This window comes from Xenopus tropicalis, chromosome 4, assembly GCF_000004195.4.
Source record: "Xenopus tropicalis strain Nigerian chromosome 4, UCB_Xtro_10.0, whole genome shotgun sequence".
In the NCBI taxonomy this organism is placed as follows: Eukaryota; Metazoa; Chordata; class Amphibia; order Anura; family Pipidae; genus Xenopus; species Xenopus tropicalis.
In genome coordinates this window covers 80,594,135-80,619,694 of record NC_030680.2, presented here as the reverse complement: position 1 = coordinate 80,619,694, position 25,560 = coordinate 80,594,135, and the positions used below count along the sequence as shown (strand labels likewise).

The 25,560-nt window shown below is 36.2% G+C and overlaps 1 protein-coding gene across 1 annotated transcript in view; it reads right to left on the bottom strand.

Moving 5' to 3' along the window:
• Positions 1 to 1,769: 1,769 nt before the first annotated feature.
• The window catches only part of pigk (phosphatidylinositol glycan anchor biosynthesis class K), a 65,619-nt gene continuing 41,828 nt past the window's right edge, over positions 1,770 to 25,560 (bottom strand). The window contains 2 exon segments of the mRNA NM_001079241.1: positions 1,770 to 2,415; positions 20,655 to 20,727. Coding sequence (NP_001072709.1) covers positions 2,299 to 2,415; positions 20,655 to 20,727 — 190 coding nt within the window. The 3' untranslated portion in view covers positions 1,770 to 2,298.

Sequence of the window (25,560 nt, the reverse complement as noted above, 5' to 3'; positions counted from 1 at the left end):
AAATGTACAGTCCAATAATCCAATAATACTGCACTCACAGAACTTAATCGACTTCAAGATTTTTATGAAACTTGACGAAACTTAACGTTTCGGTTGGGTTTCCAGCCTTTCTCAAAGTTACGCAGACCAGTGAAACACCCCCTGATAAACCAGGTGTGGTGCCAAAAACAGCATGAAGTCACATAGTGAGCATCACCAACCCCCAAGTGTGTCACAGCAATACACAAAGCATCCAAACACAAAATAATTAACACTATAGCATATGCTTTGATTGGTTTGACCTGATCTCAATATTCAATATACATAATAGTTTCTGCCAATGTGATCAGTGTCACTTAGTTCTACTATGGAGCTGGGTGTTCTCAGTGGTTACTTTGCATTTTTTATGTTTTGTTACTTTTTGCTTATTTATCTTGCTTATTTTTTTTTTTTTTAATTCATTACATTTCATTTTTTTTCTACACTGTAGGCAACATTCTTTTATGTGGGTTTTCTCTATAGGACAATATTTATAGCTGGGAAGGTTTATTGGAGGACTGGATATAATGAAATGTACTGACACGTAGGTCACCCTAACTAACGATTGTTACCTCTTTGTATCTGAGCGCAAATAATTTTATAAATAGCAGGGTACAGATATGGGACCCATTATCCAAAATGCTCAGGACCTGGGGTTTTCCGCATAAGGGGTCTTTGCGTAATTTGGATCTCTTACCTTAAGTCTAAAAAATCATTTAAAAATTAAATAAACCCAATAGGATTTTTCTGCCCCCAATAAGAAGTAATTATATCTTAGTTGGGATCAAGTACAAGGTACGGTTTTATTATTACAGATAAAAAGGAAATCATTAAAAAAAAAAAAAAGTGAATTCTTTCTTTAAAATGGAGTCTATCGGAGATAGCCTTTCAGTAATTCAGAACTTTCTGGATAATGGGTTTCCGGATAAGGGGTCCGATACCTGTACTGTTATATGCCCACCACCAACTTTCGATATTGCACGTATGCGGCTTTTCTGTGGAATGCAAGATTGCCAAATAGGCAACCACGTTTATGTTAGTAATACTTATGCCCGCTCACGAACCAGCCGTGTGTGATGCTGACACTGTCTGATGTAGTAATGCAAAATCTCCATGAGCATCTTAACTCCAGGTATGGAACAATGTCTGGGTTTGGATTATTTGTCTGATATTTGATATACCTCAGTCTAAGCCTGCAGGCAATTTGATATATGGGCGCTTACCTGACTTATATGATTTATTTACTGTCTGTAATGGTAGACACAACTGTCCTCTGGGATACTTATTGTCTCGCCTACCTTTCCCTTATTTGGCCCACTGAGTGGAACACACACACACGTCTTTTTGTAATTCTGATATTCTTACCTAGTCTAACAATAATACAAAGGGATATTTTTTTTGACAACCTGAATTGTTTTCACACTTTTTTTTCCCTAGTCTTTGGAAAAGCTGCCCCTTGGAAATCTTTAAATACTTAGCTATTGACTAACAAATTAAAAAATAGCAGATATCACTATTTTGATCAAGAGATATGAGCTTCAGCCATTTGCTCTTACACGGAGTTTGGGCAGTCTTGCATATAAGGAAAATACATTTAAATACTATTTATCCAAGCAGATTAATGTGAGCTAACAGACATTTCCAAAGATAACAGTACCTTGCAACCTGGAACCAGAAAGCTGCTTACTAAGCCCAAATTTGCTGGACACTTTAGTTTGATGACCAGCAAATAAATCAAAGAAGGTTTTTTCATGGGTTGTTAGGTCTTGCTTTAAATTGTAATTGCTCAACGGTTCCTAGATATATAATTACCTCAGGTACCAGCTTGATGTAAAAGGCTGTACTTAGCATGATGAATCAATATTTCTATTTTTGTTTCTGCTGAACAAGCCCTCATTTTACTAAGTCAGGAATTGGGAAGGCCACAGAAATCTTTTCAAAGGCATAATACATGCTTGTCAAGTCTTTTGAATAATACATGTTCCAGCATATTGGCCATATTAGTAAAGGAAGCTTGATTTATACTGCAAAACATGCATGAGAAAACTCCCAGCATTCCCAGCAATCGTCACTGTATAAGTTTAGATTATTACAGAACAGTAAAACAACTTTGTTTTTAACAGACCTAAAACAATTTATTCATTCACATTGCATGTTCCTTATAATACATTAATAGGTTTTTGGGAATAGCTGCCGTGGAACAGCTGCTAATAACACAGGCATGCTGTTGCATCAGTGCACATTTTTAGCGCTTCAGTAGAAGTTCAGAAGATGTCCAATTTAAAATACATGTTTCATATGCTTCAGTCCGTATGTCTTGAAGAAAATCATAAGGATTAGTGTCCATAGTCCCAGAATAAATCCTCCAGGAGGGTGCCACTCTTTTTGCTTTGGTTTCTGTAAAATAAGGACAAAGGTTTTATTCTATGAGAGGCACATGGTCTAACTGATTTATATCATCAATACAGAAATATATTCCTGCCTAGCTGGGATAGAATGCTATGGAATCATAAAGATTAAAAGTTGAAAAATTATTATTCTGTTAGCAGAGTCCATTTTTATCAACACAGTTTTCTGACTGACTTACAACATGGCCCACCGATCACCAACACTGAGCAAGTGCAGCTGAAGCAGTGCTGAAACTGGCCCTAACTGCTTGCTCCTGGTTGGTAATCGCTTGGAAAAGAACATCATAGGGCTAGATAGCCAATTGTCATATTACTGAAATAATTGTCCCTCTGCGCTGTTACTGTTGTACTATAGAACTAAAAATAAGAATATGATTACAGATATAAGTATAACATTATAATACTTTGATTAAAATAGTAGTCGTTAATACCTTTATTTGGGTCTATATATAAAAGTTTAAAACCAGCTTGTTTACACAGTCCAGCCATGTACTTAAGGACAGTCTCAAATGAATTCCAGTAATTAACCCAGTGAAACTTCTGCTAGCCTTAGTGCTCATTTAATCAATGTTACTAGTACATGCGCTGAGACAAACTTTCACACAAAGCGGCACCTGACCCTTGTAAACAATTACTTTAATTTGCAGTCAGTGGAATTGAAGGACACAATCTTAATTTCTTCAGCCAGGATTCTCATTAAAAGGCAGATGAATACTTCTGAGCACTTTCTGTAGACTTTTATACTTCTATAATAGGTTTAAAAGCAATATGTTAAGATAACCTTTTATTAAAAAGCATTATCAGTACAATCCATCCCACTATGATGGCATTATCATAAGCAGCAGTGCTAGCTGAACAACAGCTGAGTGACAATATAGTTTGATGTTATATCAACTATAGTTATATTAAAGGAAAAGGAAAGGTGGAATCACTGGGGGGTGCCAAAATGTTAGGCCCGATATCCCGAGATGGTGCTCCTGTTAGCATAAATAGCATAAAGAGCCAGCGCTACACATTAGAACTGCTTTCAGGTAACCTATTGTTTCTCCTACTGCCATGTAACTGTAGGAGTCCCAAGCCGGACTTGAATTTCTCACTACTGAGTGTTAATCTGATATCTACTGGGAGCTGTTATCTTGTTACCTTCCCATTGTTCTGCTGATCGGCTGCTGGGAGGGGGATGATATCACTCCAACTTGCAGCTCAGCAGTAAAGTGTGACTGAAGTGTGTGTGTATATGTTGTGCATATGGGCTGTTTAATGTTATACATTTTTATAGATATTAGCAATATTCGGAAGCATTGTTTCCCTTTGAGGATGAGTTTTCCCAGTCCTATCTATATGCTATATACTTTTAAAGTAGGAAAACATTTACAAACTGTGCACATATTTGCAGATATATCCAAAAAGATTGGAAAAAAAATATGCTTTGGCAGCTTTTGAGGCACAAGAAGAAATAGGTGTCATCAGAAGGGTTTTCCATCTAAAGTAACTGAACTTACAGTAAAAGTTGTGAAAGTACCACAGTATAGTGCAAGATAAAGTGCTTTATAGAACACTATTTTAAGCAGTAAAGAACCATTACAAAGGGTAATTCTGTAACACTGATACTGAAAAGCCTGAAACCTACTTGTGTTCCATTACAGTTGATTAATTGATTTGATTTCTCTTAAATAAATAAAATTTTTCTAGTTAATTATTTAAACATATCTGAAGCAAAAAGCATAAGTGAGTCATGAGTCTGTAAAAGAAGTCTAAAATATAGTTACTTGGAGGCATCCACTTGCAGAATGTGTATTTGGTTTTTTTTTTCGTATTTCTAAAATGATTTCGTTATGATGGAAATGTGGGTTTTGGAAAATAATCAAACTCCTGCAAATGCATTCCTAGCTCAAGTTTTTTTTAGACTGCAGATTCTGACATGATTACTAGGGTGTGAAGACTTTGACACATGACGTACCTTATCCATTTCAGTAGGAGTCAAGTTATAGTACTGTAATTTAACTGACATTTTCCCAGAGATGGTACAGACTAGAAATTATTGCAGCTAACAAAGCGCAAAGTGAGGAAAGCAGTAAAATGTCTCCAATTTATTCACCAACTGTATGTTGATTTTATTTAACCAATTTCTAGTCATGGCCCACAAATGAAATTTTCTTTAGTGCTTAGCTGTGTGATGTCAGCAATTTCATGCTTGACAGGGAAATCGTGAGCAGTACATTTCTTGTTTCTAAACATATATTTTCATTAATAATCTTTCATTCAGTGGCTTATGCTGAAACTGAAATTTTACATAGCACTATGCAAACAATTTCCATAAACTGCAAATTATTATTAAAGTGATTTAAGGGCTAAATGAAGCATGCATATTAATAGGCATCTCTAAAACACTGCCCTATAGATATTTCCACAGTGGGATTTGGTATTTTTATAAGAATTACTATAGCTCATAAGCTGCATGTGTATGCCTTTACATTGTTGTTAGATATATCCTGCTCTTGATGAATGTTATAAATAGCAAAATATAACTAACGAAACTCCAGTCCATGCAATAAATGGGGGTACAGTTGCTCATGCCCCAGACCTTCAGCTCTGGGGAGCCTACAAACACATTTCTTCCAAGATAGCAGGCAGACAAAACTGGACCGCCAAGCACAAGTGATAGAGTTAAAAAATATGGAGGCAGATTTACTAAAAATTCAAATAAACTCACTTTCACAAATGTTTGACATTTAATTAAAAGTCTGTCCATATGACCTATTTGACTAGGGCACATAGTAATGCATTTTGTAGAGTACTAATGATTTGATTTGGTACCCCTTAATTAAATCATAGTAGTGAAATTATATCTTGACTGCAGCTTAAAGTGATTCAAAATATTAATGTGCATTTCTATAAATATTCTAAATCTGTAGTGTAATTTTGACCAAATAGGAGATTTGATCTATAGGGTTCCCACCTTTTATGCAGCTATACACTGCACATTTGAACCAATTTCTAAACAACAATGCAATAAATATTTGATTTAAAAAGGCTGCAATGTTTTGAAAGCCATTAAAAAAATGAATTTCTGGTGTCAGTATCTCTTTAGGTTTCCATAATATCCCTTACAAACAGGCCCATACTGGCTGTAGCATCAGTATGGTATCAAAAATCCAAGTAACTATCTTATCAAATACACTATATGCATTATACACACAAGTTAGATGACAGAGTTTTAAGGCTTTCCTTTAACAGTTTTGTAAAATTACTGAAACTATAATAAGCACGTACTGCAGCACAAAAATATAGGGAGCAGGATCCTATTTTTCATTGCCTTGAGATGAAAAGCTGATGATGGAGTGTATCTAGGAAAGGTCCGTAGTTTGTGTTAACTGTCTTTCCTTCAGCATTACTTTATTTGTATATAAATGTTCAGGAAACTATACTGGTATAGATAATTCTAGCCCCAGAGTAAGAATAAAATCTTCCATACTGTTCTTCCTCAGAGCAATCAGTCAATCATCACGTTTATATATACACCAAGACTATATAAAAATTTCCTCAGTACAGAATTGTTTTGATCTGTGAATGCTCTTCATGGGGTTACCTGAAAAAGTTGGAACTTGTATCACCACATAGAAATATACTACGTTATTTCTTTATTTAAAATCCTTTGTAGTATTAACAATATTTGCCAAAACAGAATTAGTTATTTCACTGTACAAAGCATTTTGCGACATTAACACAAAGCACAAGTTAAAATTGTTGATAGTTGAGCCTATGACTATGCCCGAAATGCGCTATGCCTTGTGCCCTCAACAGCCTACTAAATAAAAGGCACTATTCTTCAGCTACTGGAGTGCTGTCTTAATATTTATGTTCTGCAACGGTGGGGAGTGCCCCGGACAGAGCACCTGGCTCCAGTGACAGACAGCATAGTGCTTGAAAGACAGGTTACGGACACCACGTGGGGAGAGTCTTTAGTGGCGTTTCCTGCTGATCACATATCAGTCAGGGACAGGTTGTAGGTTAGGGCATGGTGCATCAGCAGAGGAGGAACTGAAAAGCTGGAGCTCTACTTTGTGTCTTGCTGCTCATATTCCAGAAAAACATAACAACAGAAAGGTGGCCATACTGTGAATGACCCCTCTTACACTATCCATCTGTGCAGCCCAGATACTGCCCAGAATCAGCCAGTGTGTGGCCACCTTAAATTTGCTATACTCGATTCTTATTTAATTCAGTTTTTAAACTAAAAGAAACCATAAATGCACATCACCATTTTACACACTTTTATATATGATTGTTTATTGTGTGTGTTTGTAAAGACAGACATACAGGAAGAGAATACATTCAGTTCAGTATTCCAGTCCTTTTTAAGTATATTGCTTGTGTAAACAAATAATGCAATACACAAGTGCATGTGAAATAAATGTTGCACCACCATCAAAATCCATTGCATTGAATATTTGATGGCTTTAATAGAAAATGGCATATATTAAGAAGGTCTATACTGGGTTACCATTTTTACTGTGTGAATGGTTAAAGCAAAATTGAAAAATTAACATAATAGGCTTTTGATACTTCCATGCTTAAGCAAAAATTAATTCCGCAGTTTTCTATGCAAAGTCTTTCTAATTTTGTTAATCTAAAGGTCGCCATGGGAGGGAACATAATGCTTTCAAGTAGAACACTGTGCTGCCTGCAATCTACTCTTTTTAATTATGTGGTTTATATCATGGAAGTCTAAATCACTAAGCTCCCCTTTGTACTTGATTTGAGTCACTCACTGGAAATATAAGTTAATTTAAGGAAAATTAAGTTTTACAGTAAAATAAAGATGTTACATAAAAAATAATCCTTCTCCAGAAAACAAATTCCTCTTTTCTTCCCTATAGTAGCCTGTGCATTCCTCCAGTCACAGATGTGATTCTAGTGTAGAAATGAATACAGCAATTAATACAAATCTGCCAATGCTTTAAACGAAAAACAAAACACTGCAGATTTCATTATGAATCTGTAAATTAAACTTCTCACCTTTTATTAATATATGTTTCATGTTACTGGTTAGCTTTTATATTTCTGGGTTTTGTTTTTTTTTTTACACTATTGTTTTAGGTTTCATTAAAGAATGAACACCTATTTAATGATTTAACTTAGAATAGTTGACAACTATATTGTAATAAAAATAATTTCTTGGTTAGTTTTCTTTGACTAAAATTAACTAAATAAGTAAAATTTTGTCCAGGACCATTCCCATTGACTTTTACACGACTTTTCTTAAGTTTTACATTTGAGTTTTTTTACTTTTGAACGTTTTTCACCAAATAAACATTTAAAATTTGCGTTTTTTGAACCATTGTTCAAAAATCATGATTTTTAGCTGCAAAAAAAATCAAATCACAGGAAAAAAAATTAACGTTGATAAGTAACATATTATAGGATATAACCAGACAGGCAGTTATAGGTTTTTAAATTGTGTTGTAGGGTTTTAACAAGAATGTATTTGTTAATGCTGCAAAATACATATACACAGGGAATCTGGTAGAAAGAGTGACTGACCCTAGGCTGCTCACACCCTATGAGCCTTTCAGCTCCAGCAATCATAATCTGTTTGAGGGAATCATAAAGGAAAACCCAGGTGAGTTAAAGAATTTACGTGGAGTTTCAGTACCTCTAGGTACCTGCTCGGGGGGAACAAACAAGGTATTTTTGAGTTTCTTAATTCATGAGCCAAAAGGTTCCAGCAATCATAAATCTGGCAACAAAAGAAAGGTTAAATTAAATAACCTTTACATATGTTATAGAGCAACCTATTCTAAGCAACTTTTAAAATTGGTCAGTATTTTTTTGGTTTTCATATTATTTGCCTCCTTATTCTTAACCTGAAAATGTGGTCAGGATGCCTAGTCTTATTTTTGCATTGCTTATATTTCTATTCATGGCCTCAACTACCTGTATGCCTGTTTGCAAAGGTAATTAAGCCTAGTTGTGTGGATAAAATAACAATGGAACACAAGCCGTAAGAACCCAAGTTGCTTCTGGTAATAGTTAACTGGATCCTTATTTTTGGTGTATTCATACATTATATAGCCACCAATCTCCAAATACCCCTGCAATTCTGTACTTCTATAGCAACAGTTTTAGGCCATATAGTCTGTTTCAACAGGATAATAGCCCTGTGTACAATGTCCTGTAAGGTCCATACAGAATGTATTTGAGGTTATGAGAGTGGAAGCTTAACCCAACTGAAGATGCCTGGGATCAATCTGAATGGCAATGTGTCAGACTTGATCTCAGCATCATTGTCCAACCTCTTACATATGAATGAAAGTTTTCAGGGTAACCCTTTTGAAATAAAAAATAACAAAAGTGGTATAAAGGTGATACCTTTATTGGCTAACTAAGATAATCATAGCAAGCTTTCAGAATATTTTAGTTCCTTTCAGCTTGAAAAAGGAACTAAAATGTTCTGACAGCTTGCTATGATTATCTTAGTTAGCCAATAAAGATATCACCTTTATACCACTTTTGTTATTTTTTATTTCAAAAGGGTTACCCTGTAAACATTTTTGACTGGCTAACATGGTACATCACCTTTTCCTGCATATGAATGATAGCAAATCCTACAACTATTCAACAACGTATGCAAAGCCTCCCTCGATGTATAAGAAAAGGCAGGTGTCCCTATAATATTATATATATATATATATATATATATATATATATATATATATATATATATATATATATATATATAAAATGCCGACAGAGTTAGATTGAACCTGAGGCTGCAGAAAAACCAACACAAGTTTGCTTGCATGGTCAGCTAGGGGCTTTTCATTCCATGCCAGTCATTTTCCTGTAGTATATACTGCAAATGCAATGTACTCCCAAAATTTCAGTCTTTTAGATATTTCATGTATAGAATACAAGTAAATCACTGTGTTTCCATCAACTTAAATAACCTTACCATACTGTTAATAGTTGCTGCTCTACAATAGGATTAACCCTACTACATTGGGACTAATTCTAATGTATTGTCATTTCAATATTTCACAGTAGGAATAATAGTCCTTTGTAAAATTACTATGTAAAGGACGTTTTTATTCTGGCAAATGTGAAACAAATACCACCATAAATAAAGTAATTTATAAGAAAATGGTTTATTCAGGATTAGATTTTATAATGTAGCAGTGCTGCCTTATTTAGTTCTGTTTTCAGAAATAACAAACATTTTTATAGAATGATATAGAAATAACATGCAGATCCATAATCTATTAAAGCAGCATGTTACCAGTGCCAGGAGAGCGGCGCGCACTCTTACCTGCAGGCGTGTCAGCCCCCGGACTCATCTTAGTCGCTGCACGCACATGCACAATAGTGTTTGGCACAGCGTTGTGACATCTGTGCACTCGCCTTGTTTCCACTACCCAAGCTGGCTCTGAGTATCCAGACCTTACCTGATTGTTCCACTGGCTTTTGACTCATTGCCTGTTTTTGACACATAGGGGCCTATTTATTAAAGAACGACAGGTACGAATTACAAAAAATTTGTATTTGATTGTATTGTGCGTATTTTCTGCAACTTTTTCGTACCTTGAGACAAAATTTGTGGGACAAAATCATATTGTTGCGTCGAGTACGTAAGTTTCGAATTCATTCAAGCTTCAGTATTGTGACTTTCCTTGGGCCAGGTTGGAGCTGCAGAGTGCCATTGAGTCCTATGGGAGGCTTCCAAAATCATGCACAGATGGATCAAAGTTGGAAAGGTTTTCCTGCCGTTTACGATCGTTTGGATACGAAAATTTGTGACTTTCGGATCGCCAATACGATATTATTGTGACTAATACAATTTTTTCGTAAGCATTTTCGGGATATTTGCGATCATCAGAATGTATCATATTTAATCCGAATTTTTCCCTATTCGGGATTCGAATTCGTACTTTGATGAATAGACCCCCTAAATCTTGCCTGACTCTGATGTCGCCTCTGCCTGATCCCTTTTGTACCGTGTTTCTGTATCAACTTTGGAAGTGTATAGAATCCCTGTCTTCCCCGCAGCAGAAATTCCAGGGCCCCAAAGGGGTGTCTATTTCAGCTAAAAGGTTGTTACTAGTAGTCTATGGGCTTCTTCATATTACAGTTGATAACATAGCACATTTCAAGTTCAGTATTATAGATACAGACAATCTACAGTAGACATAACATACTATTTTGCAATTTGCTCAAGATAATGTAGACAATATACTATTGCACAGACAAAAAGCCTATATCTAATATTATAATGCCATATATGTAAATGTATAGGTAGATCTGTATGTGTATATATGTGCACTAGGGTTCATTCACATTTAACATTTAAACTGTTAGTGGCAGGAGAGCTCAGTACTTAAAAACATGTACATGACTTAAAACAATGTAGTCCTTGGGAGCCCAAACAAAAAGAGTTATATTTTATTTCAAATGAAAGATTGCAGAGGAAAAGCCACGCACATCAGCATTCCTTTTGTCACCTTTGGACTTCAAACAGGCCTGGCATTGCTTTGTCGCATTTTTAGGATCATTGTCCTCCTAGAAAATGAATCCTCTTTCACAGAATGGAGGGCATGACTGCAGAATAGTGTGGTTCTTTGTTTTGGTCTGTATTTAATTGAGCCTGTACTTAATCCCCCACAATAGGCCACCATCAGCCCTCACTGTAGGCTTTATGCACGACTACACAAACATCCCCGCATATAATCTCTCTAAGTGGAACTGTTAGGGCTCTGGCACACGGGGGAGATCAGTCGCCCGCGACAAAACTCCCTGTTCGCGGGCGACTAATCTCCCCGAGTTGCCTATCCCTGCCATCCCACCGGCGAACATGTAAGTCGCCGGCGGGATGGCAGACGCGGCGGCGCGATTTCGCGCAAATCGCCGAAAAAGACTTGTGAGTCTTTTTCTGCGATTTCCTGAAATCGCCCCGCCGCGTCTGCCATCCCGCCGGCGACTTACATGTTCGCCGGTGGGATGGCAGGGGTAGGCAACTCGGGGAGATTAGTCGCCTGCGAACAGGGAGTTTTGCCGCGGGCGACTAATCTCCCAGTGTGCCAGAACCCTTAACATGACATTTTTTTTGTTGTATAAAAAATGGTTTAAAAATGCCTGCTTTCTCATCATGGCTGCAGTTAATTCTAGTTTAATTTACTCCATAAACATGCCGTAGCCTAAAAAGGTCTTATACACTTATAGTTTAAGACCAGACCATAGATCAACACTTCTAATCTTACATAAAGGGTAACCACAATGAAATGAGGGGCAAATAAACCTAGTAACAAACTTTATCCTCTGGGCAAAAAGATAAAATAGTAACAGACAGTAACAGTTCTATAAAAATAATGAAGCAACCGAATGAGAGAAGTCTTTATTACACTGAAAAATACTGCTTTGACATTTCCTATGGCCTACTAATGAAAAGGTTGCCTCTATTTTTTATTTTAACTTTCATTTCTAAGGAGCCATTCTGCAATGTTCTTCTTTACCTATTGTGTGCATCTTGCAAGCTGTTTCATTGAACACATTTGTTGTTAAAAGTTTATCGGCTCACTACCTTCTCTGTAGTTTTTATTCATTTATCCTGAGCGTCCAGCATGAGACTGAATTCTTAATGTGACATTTGCAGGCAATCGGTCACTTTATAGCTCTAAAAAGGCTACAGAGTATGAACCATTAAACCAAACTGCCAAAGGATATGTGCTTGTGTGTGAATAAACAAGAATCATTTTTTTATTTGCATTATGCTATTTAGTAGAAACAATTTTAGGCCTCCATTCATTTTTGTGGAGCTGTTTTGTACATTCCAAGCCACATCCGGCAGATTTTTACCAACATACATATAATTGTGTATAAGCTAATTTAAAGGCATTATAAAAATAAAGTACTATCGCAACTGAAGTACAATAAACTTTTCGACAGGAAAATGTGTCATAGAACCATCAACTAAAAAATTCTAAATACATATTTAAGCATGGGATCTATAATTTGGAATAATGGGGACCTTCTGGATTTTGGGCAGCGATCCTTTTGCTGCATTAAAATCATCGCATGTATGTCAGTAAAAGTGCAAAAATGTCTGCCACTATATTTTCGTGTTATTCCGCACTTTTACCGACATGCTTTCATTAAATGCACTGCAATGGAAAGGCATTTACAAGCGTTTTGTTACATGTAATTTAGAGGAAGATTTATCAACATTCAACTTTTGTTGACGATTTGAGTTTTTCTGTCCTACAAAACTCAAATTTGAATTATGTTTCAAAAAAAGTGCAAAAAAACAAAAAACTCATGTCATCTAAAAGCTTGCAATTTTTTTTATAGAAGTCAATGGGAGTTGTTCTAGGCAAAGTCAAGCCATATTTTCAAACTCAAGTTTTTCAAGTTTGTAAACTCGAACAATTTCTTATTCCTTATTAATAAATAAGCGAGCATTTGATATGGAGGTTTATTTTATTTTGAAAAACAAACTCAAATTTACAAACTCAAAAAATAATAAATTAAGCCCATTAATGTGGGTGACAGAGAGCAAAATAGAGCAAGGTGTGTGATTGCCCCTTAAAATGCTACAGCAGAGTTGTTTTGCCATGAAATGCTAGATGAGTTAAGATCAAGCACACGTACACAAGCACAGCTCTGGCGGCGAAGCTGTGGGGTGAGGACGTGACATGACATTTTTCTTCGGACATCACGTCAGTTCTGCAATGTGGGAGGGGCAAAGTGAGGTCTGGTGCCTAGGATGGCACCGGACCTAAATACTGCACTGCATTTTAGGCTTTGCTTTGTTTTTGGGAAGAAGCACGATTTTCAGCCACATCATGAGTTGGATAGGCCAGTCGAAGGGCCTCATATACGGGCAATAAGCTGCTGTATTAGAAGTATTAGCAGTATTTATCAGACCCTTAGATTGAGCAAACTGTGATTTAATTATAGCTGTCACAGAACAACAATTAGCTCCACATAAGGCTGCATGCAGTTCTTGTTCCATAATTGTTGGGAGGCAACCTGCTTACATGGAGGAACAAGCTTCTTTGTCAGTATACCACACATTAGAAGGTGTCCCTCCAGCTGTCCCTAAATAACTATCTACAGGCAAGGATGCAGACAGTTCTTGTTCTGTAACAGCTAGAGGGCCACCTGGGCACTCACAGAGGATTTTTTTTATTAAATAATAGTACATATTAAAAGGTGGCCCTCCAGCCAAGGGTGCAGGCAGTTCTTGTTCTCCAACAGCTGGGGGGGGGGCACTTGCTTACTTATTTAATAGTACATGAGAAGATGGCCCTCCAGCTGTTTCTGAGTAAATACCTACAAACAGGGGAGAGCAGGTGGCCCTTGATCTGTCGCATTGCTAAAAGTGCACCTGTTTAAAGCTGCTCAATTGTTCTGTGACGGCTGAAGGTCCATCTAGTGGGCAAATAAAAGTGCTGGGAATGAGACCCAACTGCTAATAGTGAGAATGGGTAAAGTTTCAGTACAACATAACACCATGAGAACAAGCTGACACAGATTGATAGCTGGAAGCAGAGAAACATGGGGCAGGACCTGGGCTGCTGATTGGGAGTACTGCTCGTCACTCCCAGGTCTGACCACTTCCTGTTGGAGAATGGCAGGATACACTCAGCTCTCATTTCAGCCTAGACACTCGCAATGGGTATCTCTCTGTAACTCTGATATGACATTTAAGATATGATTTAACCCATTTTTTCTGGGGTACTATACATTTAAAGGAAGGGGGAATATAATACTGGGAGATGAGGCTAATGAAATGGGCCCTTTTTATGAATGCTTGAGCCCTCGGGCTCAAGCAAATATAACTCAAACCTGAAGGCTCAAGTAATCATAAATTTGGTCCAATATACCTTCCTGATTGTATATACAATATCCCATCCGATATTGTAAACTTTCAAAATGCCAGGAAGAAACAAGAAACCTTTAAGAAATACAAGCAAAACTAGCAAGGAATGTTTAAGCACACTGAACAGTATATTCTTTAGGTAATGTAATAACTGGTGCAAAGCTTGCTCTAACCCTAGCAGTTAAGCAACTGCTTATATGTGCAGGTTGCATTTACAGGTCTGCTGCTTTAAATCACACAATTTATTGGTTGTTATGGTAACAAGACTTCGGATCAAAATTTGCTCCATTTATTACATATCTTGATATGTTAATTTACTGTATTCTTAACCTTGTGTTAAAGGAACAGTAACACCAAAAAATGAAAGTGTTTTAAAGTAATTGAAATATAACATACTGTGGCCCTGCACTGGTAAAACTGGGGTGTTTGCTTCAGGAACACTACTATAGTTTATATAAATAAGCTGCTGTGTAGCCATGGAGGCAGCCATTGAAGCTGGAGAAAAGGCACAGGTTACATAGCAGATAACAGATAAAACACCATTGTATTCTGCAGGGTTTATCTGTTAGCTGCTATATAACCTGTGCCTTTTCTTCTTTTGAATGGCTGCCCCCATGGCTACACACCAGGGTTTATATAAACTCTAGTAATGTTTCTGAAGCAAACACAAAACTTTTACCAGTGCAGGGCAGCAGTACATTATAGTTTAATTTCTTTAAAATATATACATTTTTTGGTGTTACTGTTCCTTTAAGAAAAATCTATAATAACTGTATTCATAGTAACAAAAGGCACAATACTCACTATATCTTCTCTAATTCAAAGACTAAAATAGCTTATTACAACTGTAATTAAAGTTGTTAGGACATACAATCGCATACTAAATTTGTAAGCTACCTGGTTATTGGTTGTGTTGTGTAAGGATACAGCAAATGCTATATGAGAGAGAAAGAAAGGTATTTCTGGTAATATCTTATGCTGCGCTGTTAAAACATTTTGATTATGATGGCTGTACAGTATAACACTGATTCACATTTTTTTTTAAATTTATTTTGTATAGATTCTCTAAAGCAATACAGTATAATTTGCAAATAATAATAATGATAATACTCTCTATTAAAATATTTTGTGCATTTTGTGTGCTGATAGATTAACTCTACCTTACAGCCATAACTGGCATTACCTTCAGTAAACAATGCTCTCACAAACAAAACATTCAGGGTCCAGGAGTATTCTAAACAATCTTCAGTGATAATTAATAACCAAAGGGCATTTAATGCAATAGAAATTCCTGATAGCTTCCATTCTCTCTGCTAATAAAGTAGTGAATATCAGCCTTGGGCCACACGTAAACTTAATTAGCCTAATTCACCAACAGTTGCATACATTGACTGAAGTACTGTGTAGCGCATGAATAAAACATTGACCAAATGTTCTCTACATACTGAAAAGTAAATTAGAACAGTAAGAGTCCTCCAAATCAAATATCTTCAAAATACTGCAACATATATATTTAAATAGAAAAATATACAGGCTCATAAGGCACATCTGTAAAATACACAAATATACATATCATAAAGTCAGCTATTAAAATAGTTGTTTTTCTTGATGGTAATCTATTGGCAAAGCCACCCACAGTCCTGTTTCATGTAGGACAATTTCTGCCATTCTGCCACCTGCCTATACAACATGGCAAAAAGCATTAAGCCTTTGAAAGGAATGGCTGCATGCAAAGCAAATGCTTTTTTTTTTTTTTTTTGCTAAATTTTAGGCGAGAGAGATTAAACACAGCATGCCCTTCTCTGTGTGGTCATTTGCTTTGCATTTGTAGATGTTCTTTGATACACAATTATTGTCCCCCACAGATCATGCCAAACCTCTATGAAATGTTCTGTATATTACCAAGATGATTACATCCTGGCACAAGCTATTTTCTGTAAAGTGATCGCATTGCAGACATATTGTACATTTTGCAGCTCTTCATAAATTAAATAAAACAAGATATATTTTTTAATGAAAATTAATAAAAAAGGGCCCTTCTGAACTGCTCTTTTAGCAAATTCAAGGAACAGTTACTAAAAATTATTTTCCACATATATTCTTGATGATATATTAAAGAATGATAAAGTTTTTTAAATGTATTTATTACATATCAAGTATAAATGTACACACTTGATTGTAATATTTCTCAGTTTTAAAGCTTGCTTTCGTTCCAAAAAGTGTTGTTGTAGAGTGACCCAACTAATACAGTGGATATAAAAAGTCTACACACTCCTGATAAAATGTCAGGTTCCTGTGCTGTACAAAAATGAGACAAAGATAAATCATTTCAGAACTTTTTCCACCTTTAATGTGACCTATAAACTGTACCACTCAATTGAAAAACAAACTGAAATCTATTAGAAAGAAAACCAAAAAACTAAAATAATGTGGTTGCATAAGTGTGCACACCCTTAAACTAATACTTTGTTGAAGCACCTTTTGATTTTATTACAGCACTCAGTCTTTTTGGGTATGAGTCTATCAGCATGGCACATTTTGACTTTGCAAGATTTGCCCACTCTTCTTTGCAGAAACACTCCAAATCTGTCAGATTGCGAGGGCATCTCCTGTGCGCAGCCCTCTTTAGATCACCCCACAGATTTTCAATCGGATTCAGGTCTGGGCTCTGGCTGGGCCATTCCAAAACTTTAATCTTTTTCCGGTGAAGCCATTCCTTTGTTGATTTGGATGTATGCTTTGAGTCGTTGTCATGCTGAAAGATGAAGTCCTCCTCATGTTCACCTTTCTAGCAGAAGCCTGAAGGTTTTGTGCCAATATTGACTGGTATTTGGAACTGTTCATAATTCCCTCTATCTTAACTAAGGCCCCAGTTCCAGCTGAAAAAAAACAGCCCCAAAGCATGATGCTGCCACCAACATGCTTCACTGTGGGTATGATGTTCTTTTGGTGATGTGCAGTATTGTTTTTGCGCCAAACATATTTTTTGGATTTATGGCCAAAAAGTTCAACCTTGGTTTAATCAGACCATAGCACCTTTTCCCACATGCTTTTGGGAGACTTCAGATGTGATTTTGCAAAATGTAGCCTGGTTTGGATGTTTTTCTTCATAAGAAAAGGCTTTCCCCTTGCCACTCTACCCCATAGCCCAGACATAAGAAGAATACGGGAGATTGTTGTCACATGTACCACACAGCCACTACTTGCCAGATATTCCTGCAGCTCCTTCAGTGTTACTGTAGGCCTCGTGGTAGCCTCCCTGACCAGTTTCCTTCTCGTCTTTTCATCAATTTTGGAGGGACGTCCCAGTTCTTGTTAATGTCACTGTTGTGCCATATTTTCTCCACTTGATAATGACTGTCTTCACTGTGTTCCATGGTATATCTAATGCCCTGGAAATTCTTTTGTACCCTTCTCCTGACTGATATCTTTTAACAATGAGATCCCTCTGATGCTTTGGAAGCTCTCTGGGGACCATGGCTTTTGCTGTGGGATGCAACTAAAAAAATGTCAGGAAAGACCACCTAGAGCAGCTGAACTTTATTTGTGGTTGATCAGAGGCACTTCAAATGATGGCAGGTGTATGCTGACTCCTATTTAACATGATTTTGAATGTGATTGCTTAATTCTGAACACAGCTACATTCCCAGTTAGAAGAGGGTGTGCACACTTATGTAACCACATTATTTTAGTTTTTTTGGTTTTCTTCCCTCCACCTAAAAGATTTCAGTTTGTTTTTCAATTGAGTGGCACAGTTTATAGGTGGAAAAAGTTCTGAAATGATTTATCTTTGTCTCATTTTTGTACAGCACAGAAACCTGACATTTTATCAGGGGTGTGTAGACCTTTTTATATCCACTGTAAATAAAAATGTTAGTTTTCCCATTTTCCCGTTCTTCATTGTGGGAAATGTAAGGTTTAAGGGAGATGTTTCTTAACATCTTTGTAGTCTGGTCTGGGAACCTATAGTGTTCTGGAAGAAACAGCCAGACCAGGGGATCCATTTCTCTAACCCATATTGGAGCTCACTTTCCACAGGAAGGTTGTATATAGAATGTGTGTAAGGGCTCTCAGAGCTGGAAGGCTACATGTCTGTAGCAGAGTGAGCCACTGACAAAGCCACTGTGAGAGTGGGTGAATTATCAATGGTCGAGGGGCCCAGTGTAGTGAGGGAACTCATCAAGTTAGCACCCAGAGGGCAGGATTTATTTTTATGATTTAAGTTTTGTATGCTGATTTTGGCCTGTGTTAAATAAACTGCCTTAAAGGAGTTGTTCGCTACTAACTTTTAGTATGATGTAGCGAGTGGTCTTCAATTTTTATTCATTGTGTTTTTTAATTATTTAACTTTTTGTTCAGCAACTCTCCAGTTTGAAATTTCAGAAAATACCTGGTTGCTAAGGTCCAAATTACCTTAGCAACCAGGGAGCTGCAGTGAGAGACTGGAATATGGATAGGAGTGAACCTGAATATAAAGATAAGTAATAAAAAGTAACAGTAACAATAACATTGCAGCCTCACAGAGCAATAGTTATTTGATAGCTGGAAAGAATCAGAAGAAGGCAAATAATTCAAAAATTAAACAAAACAATGAAGACCAATTAAAAATAATTTGGCATTCTATAACAAAGTAAAAGTTAACTTAAAGGTGAACCAGCCCTTTAAAGAAAAGAAAGGGTCTGTTGTGGATCCTGCAAGTTTACAGCATCTAAAATGAAAATGCATTAAAATTATATTAAGTGAGTTTATAACATTAATCCCTTCTAATCATGTTCCACTTAAAGGTTTTCATGGCCTAACAGCAGTATAACTAATGTGTTTGACCCTGTCTATATTCCAGTAGTGTTCAGAGTTTGTGTGTAAAAGTGCAACCTTGTTCAGATAGCTCACTATATGATGTAAAGATAAAAAGGCTGTTCTCAAGGTCAACTGTTTTGGAATTGGGCAATCCCTTTGCTTGAAAACCTTTGTCAAATTCTGTATGAAGGAAAGACCCACAATGTACCCACAATCTATAATTTAATGCAGTCCCAGCTCATATATCCATGATCTACTATATTTTATACCCAAAGGCCTTCTGCCAATGTGAGGATCCTCTAACAAAAAAACAAAAACATTTAGATAAAGGGGCTGTGGCCCTGGCAAACAACAAGAAGAACAAAAATAAAAACAAAAAAGACAATATACCTATGTTCAGTATAAGTACTGTATATGGATCCCTGTCAGATCACTGACAGAAAATTCTGCATCACAGATTAAAATCTGTGGCAATCACGGAAAGAGTTGTGGAAAGAGTAGTGTCCACTGAAGATGGCACCTGCACAGTCAATAAACCCTACAGCTGCTTGGCCAACTGAAAGCCTGGTATTAGCAGCCACAACTACTAGCAGCCACTAAATACATTTCCTATTAAATGTTTAATAAATGACAGCAGAATTATGAGATTAACAAAGAAGTAGGCTATAAATGTTCTGGAACATTATGTTCTGGAATCCTGCATCAGTTCAAGGTAAGCACAGCCCATTAGAAGTGAAAATCTGTGCCTCTGTGTATGCCCCCACAAGCATATAGAATAGAATTTCAAAGCCACAATACAAGGCTGATTTGCAATTCATAATGTTTCTCATTACATGGCATTTTAGAAACCATTGCAATTTACTTGAATGAAATAAACAGCCCTGTAGCATCAGTTTATATGACAGGTCAACCTCATTTTCTACTTGATAATTTGTAAAGACCCCTAAGCTCAGCTTCTCAATAAATGCCCTGAGCATGTTAGTGTCACTGACACTTCTAACAAAATCCAAGATGAGAAGCTCCTGTGACAAGTTTGTAGGCCTGGACCATTACTATTATAGAGATACTGAACTATTAGGCTAGTGCAGTAAGTTACAACATACAGTATTTGTAGCCATATTCATTTTTAGGGTTTAGTTCTTCTTTAACCATAAAATCATATATTAATATTAAACAACTTTGCAAACATTTCCGAAACATTTCCAAACTTTATCTGAAGTAGACTCTAAAAGATTCTAAACCATTTTAAAACACTCAGGAGGACAAATAATGCACTGATCCACATGCACCCGCATGGCAAACAGGTGAATAAATTAGAGCATAAGGGTACAAGGTGCACCTTCAGTCCTGCTGAGCTCACTATAACAACCCTATGACAGAAGATTTTATCTTAATAAGGCTTATTGAGGAGTATAATTCCTCTTTAAACTCTAAAATTATTAAAGGTACATAAAACACAAATTATTTAGAGTACTGAGCAGAAAAAACAGAGAAGGGTACAAGTGTTGTATTTGATGCTTCAGGAAAATTATTAGCGGACACTTTAAAAGCAGTACCTGGTGTATAATTTCTGATACAGGAAGCTGGTTTGCATAAGTCACTGGTTCCAGAACCACATCAGGAGGATATCTGAAATAAAATAATGGGTAATCACTATAATACACTTTTTAATGTGTTTCAATTAAGCAATATTTGAAAACTTCAAAATAAACTGTCTGGTTTATAGTTTAAGTTTTTTTTTTTTGTTTTTTTTACAGTTTTTAAAGTTTGCATTTAAATAAAGCAGGAAGGAATATTTGTGACTGCTAACAATGTATTAGTATTCTGAAACATATTAACTTTTTAGACCCATACCAGGCTAGTTGTTAATAAAATGATATGCATATATTTGTTTTACACTGAAAAAAATCTTTACTATAAAAAACAAAATAAAAAAGGCCATATTTGGGAACCAGTATGGGCCAGTATATGCCAGCTTCCTTTGGTTTGACAGCTGAAGGGATCTGAGCTCTAGACATCCATTATTCACACAGTTTGGACTGCGTAACCAAATTAAAGAGACTATTAAGCATAAATGATGCTTAAAATTGTTCAACCTCTATAGGTATTTTTGGGATTCAGGCAATAGGGTGATCCAGAAAATCAGAGTTCTATTCAACAGCAATTATACTAAATCTATATACTAGAAACTTAAAATGCCACTGAAAGTAGAACATGATTACATGTGCTTTTTGTAATGAATAGACCTTAGGCTGTTATTGGATTAATACTAACCAATTTACTTTGTTATTACAAACAGAAAAATGTGCTGTAATTGTAGGAGATTAATGTTAAAATAAACATACAGGCCATAACAAATTGAACAACACAAAGGGGCTGATTTTTCAAAATGTGTATTTGGAGCATAATACATACATACTCACCCATGTTCCATTTATTCATATGGGAATTTTAGATGCATATTTATTAATGGGTGAAAGTTAGAACCCACCATTTGATAAATACACTTCTAAAAATCCCATAGGACTGAATAGAACGTGGGTGAGTTTTTATGTATTAAGCTCTAAACTCATGTTTTGATAAATCTGCCCCAAAAATTCTTAAAGGAGAGGGAAATAAAAAAATCACGTGGGGGTGCACACTTTAGGCATGCTACATGGCCTAGAATGAAGACAAGATTTATAAAGAAGATGGAGGCATCCTTCTCCCGAAGTAGGATCCCAGACGAGCGCAGCATTCATTTAACAGGAGCACAGTGAGTATACCTTTCCTTCTCCTTTAATAAAGAGATGGGTCATTGTCACCAGAATAAAGTGATAGGATCTACAAGTCCCTGAAATTTTCTCCAATGTTTTTGGAGCAATATTTTGTTTTTAGCGGTTGACATGATACTTATGGATGCACTAAATCCACTACTTTAGGATTCAGCCAAACACCAAATCCTTCATGAAAGATTGGGGTGAATACCGAACCAAATCCTAATTTGCATATTCAAATCAAGGTATTGGAGAACCAAGCGTGCAGCGAAAAACTTTCGACTTCTGTGTTTATGTGATGAAAAGTCACACGATTTTAAGGACTCCGATTCAATTCCACCGAATACAAATCCTGTTGAAAAAGGCAGAATCTTGGCCAAATCGTGGATTGGGTGCATCCCTAGTGATACTGCAGATGCAACTCCACTAGCTCCCATAATCATTCATTTGATATAAGATCTGGTGCTTAGCAGTGACATTGGTTATTGTTTACACTAATGGTTTACAAATTATCAAAATAATAGCTTCCAAATGATTGAGATAATGTGATCCTGTAACAAACAACACGTGAATGTCAAGGGGTCTTGGATTACTGGCACATAGTCCATTTTGCGTGTTTTTTTTTTCCAACCAGAGTCACCAACGACATCCATGCCACTAAGTATTGTGAACATTATAACATTCTCATGCTCCTTGATCTTTTTGCATTATCTAATACCATTGACCACTCTATTTTAAATTTTTGTCTAGTGCTTAATATCAGTGGCTCTGCTTTATCTTGCCTTTTTCCCTATGTCTCCAAAGATTTCTCAAGTGTAATTTTTTTTTAACGGGTCTGCTTCGCCTGTTAAATTCTACCAGTGTACACCAAAAGCTTGTCTTAGGGCCTCTCCTCTTTCTCTATGCATACTTATGGGGACCTCAACACGAGAGATGGGAATGTGAATAGTAGAGGGCCTGCACAGAAAGATTAGTAATAACAATTGACAATAATAATAAAATTGTAGCTTTACAGACTCATAGTTTTTGGCTGCCAGGGTCAGTGACTCCCATTTGAAAGCTGGAAAGAGGTGACAGAGAAAGGCAAATAATTCAAAAACTATAAAAAATTAATGATGAAAACAAAGTGCAAAGTTGCTAGGAATAGGGCATTCTATAACATGCTGAAGGATAATATAAAAGTGAACTACCCCTTTAAGCAACTTTGCAATATACATAAATTACAACTTCTTAATTCTTTTTATGTTATTTGTATATATAATTGCTACTGAAAACAGTAGCAAGGACTAACAGACCTGTCTTGCTGGAGGAGACTGGCTTTTACAACATTCTTTAAAAAGTCACAACCAGGATTTAAGCAATTGCTGCTTTCAATAGCAATTATGTTTAACAAATTTAGCAAATCAAAGCATTGAAAAATAATAAATGCATATTGGAAAGCTGCTTAGAATTATGTTTTCTTTTATTAAGCAAACATTTTTTGGGTTGACATGTCCTTTAAAGATAAAAGCGCTCCTGGTTCTGGTAATGAAAGTGAAAATTAAGGGAAGACTTTTATGGCTTGAACTTGAGGCCAGGTCATTTAAAGGCTTTGCAAAGAATTACTACAGGGAGTTTACACAAATGATAACATTCATAAACATACTGCAAAGCTTTCCCCACCACCCGTCCCTGCATTTTTGAACGTTATCAGAAAAGCAACAGAACATAGCTTACTATATAATTAACATTTCAAATAAGCCACGCCAATAGAAAAGCACAAAACCAGCACTAAAAAGACTGCATTCATATTTCCCTGGAACCATTCAAACAATTAGCTACCTTTGCTCAGTGATTATCTTGTTAGATGCGTTCATTACATAAAAACCTCAAAGGGCATTCACTTCAACACAAAAAAACAACCCTCTGACAAGATTATTTACATTATCACTGTACATAGAACAGTAAACAATTTATTGTATGTTGCCTTATTTTTCCCCGTATGTTTATAAATGAGTTTCAATGTCTAGGGGGTGTAGTACCATCTTGTTGCAATTTTATAATTCGTTTCTTGGATTCTGCTGCATCTGGAGATCTTGAGTAGTTTATTCATTAGGTTGCTAAATTGTTCCTCTTGGAATTGTATGCCTGTATCGCTGGACCATGATTCCAGAAACGTAAGTTTAAAAAATGTATGTGATTGTTGCAGGATTTTATATGGTTGTGAGATGGTATGTTTGGGGGGTAAAGACATAGCGCTTAAAGTTTCAAAGGGAAACAGAGGCCTACCTAGTGTGGGTGTACCCCCTAGGCTTTGGTAATAGTGGTTTATCTGAGTGTATTTCAGGTGGTCAATGTTTGAAAATCGTTTGACTGTTTGGAATTTAAGCTTGTCTACAAATTCTCCTTTATCTATGAAATGGATTATTTGTATTTATCTTCTATGAAGTGTGAGAAGTAGTTTGGTTGTTGACCAGCAGGAAAGGCTGGATTATTAATTAGTGGCAGGAGGGGAGATGGGAACTGTGTAAGTTTATATTTTAGGCAACATTTATCCGAGATCATAAGGGTATTCATCAGTAGCGGATGGTCTGTATATCTAATTCTTCTGTGTCTCTTATCCAGCCATGGGAGGTGTATTAAGTAGCTATAGGTTGCTTGCTGTTCTATCACAATCCATAGCTTGGTGTCGGCATGGTGGAACCAGTCAATGATACCAAGTACGGAGGCTAAGTAATATAGTCTGCAGTCTGGCAGTGTTCCACCTCCTTGTGTTTTATCTTTTATTAGTGTTTTATAGCAGAGTCTAGGTTTTTTACCCTGCCATATGTATCTAGTGATGATGGCTTGTATTGAGTCTAATATTGATTCTGGGATATGTAGGGGGAGGGTCTGGAATATGTACAGTATCCTGGGAATTATATTCATTTTAATAACATTCATTCGTCCAAATCTCAAGAGGGGTTTGTTTAGCCAATTATCATGGTCTTTTTTGATGGATGATAAAAGGTTTTTTAAATTGTTGAGTGCCCATTCTTCATAATCTTTGGAGATTTTTATTCCTAGATATGTTAGGGTATGTGAAACCCATTTATATGGAAAGTTTTGAGATAGTGCCTGTATGGTCTGAGATGTAAGGGACATAGTCCATCTTAAACAAAGAATCCTAATTCGTTTAAATGATTACCTTTATCTCTGTGATTATAAAACAGTCCCTTGTTCTTGATGGTATCTAAACTGCATGAATTCATTAAGAGGCAAAACAATCCTATTGGGTTTATTTCATAGTTAAATGACTCTTAGTAGACTTAAGGTATGTAGATCCAGATTAAAAAGATCCCTGATTCGAAACCCCCAGGTCCCAAGCATTCCTGATAATGGATCCTATACCTGTATTAGATTAGTACAACTATACTAACTATACAGTCACTGAAATATACACTGTTTGGGTGTGATGTAATGTTAATTTTGCACAATCTTTTATAGCAGTACCACCTTTGTTTTGAATAATTATTTTAGAGTGCAGATGTATTTATTAAATTACAACTATACTAAGTTACAGATTTTTAAGAAAGAATACACTTTCATAAAGTTAAATACTGTAAAATGTGGGAACACAAAGCTGAGCTTTGTATGTGCTGGGACCCAAGCAACTTCAGGCAACAGGCTAGGCTCGATCAATCGATCGTCGCATAGTAGATGCCATATCGCCGTAGTTCAATTGAGA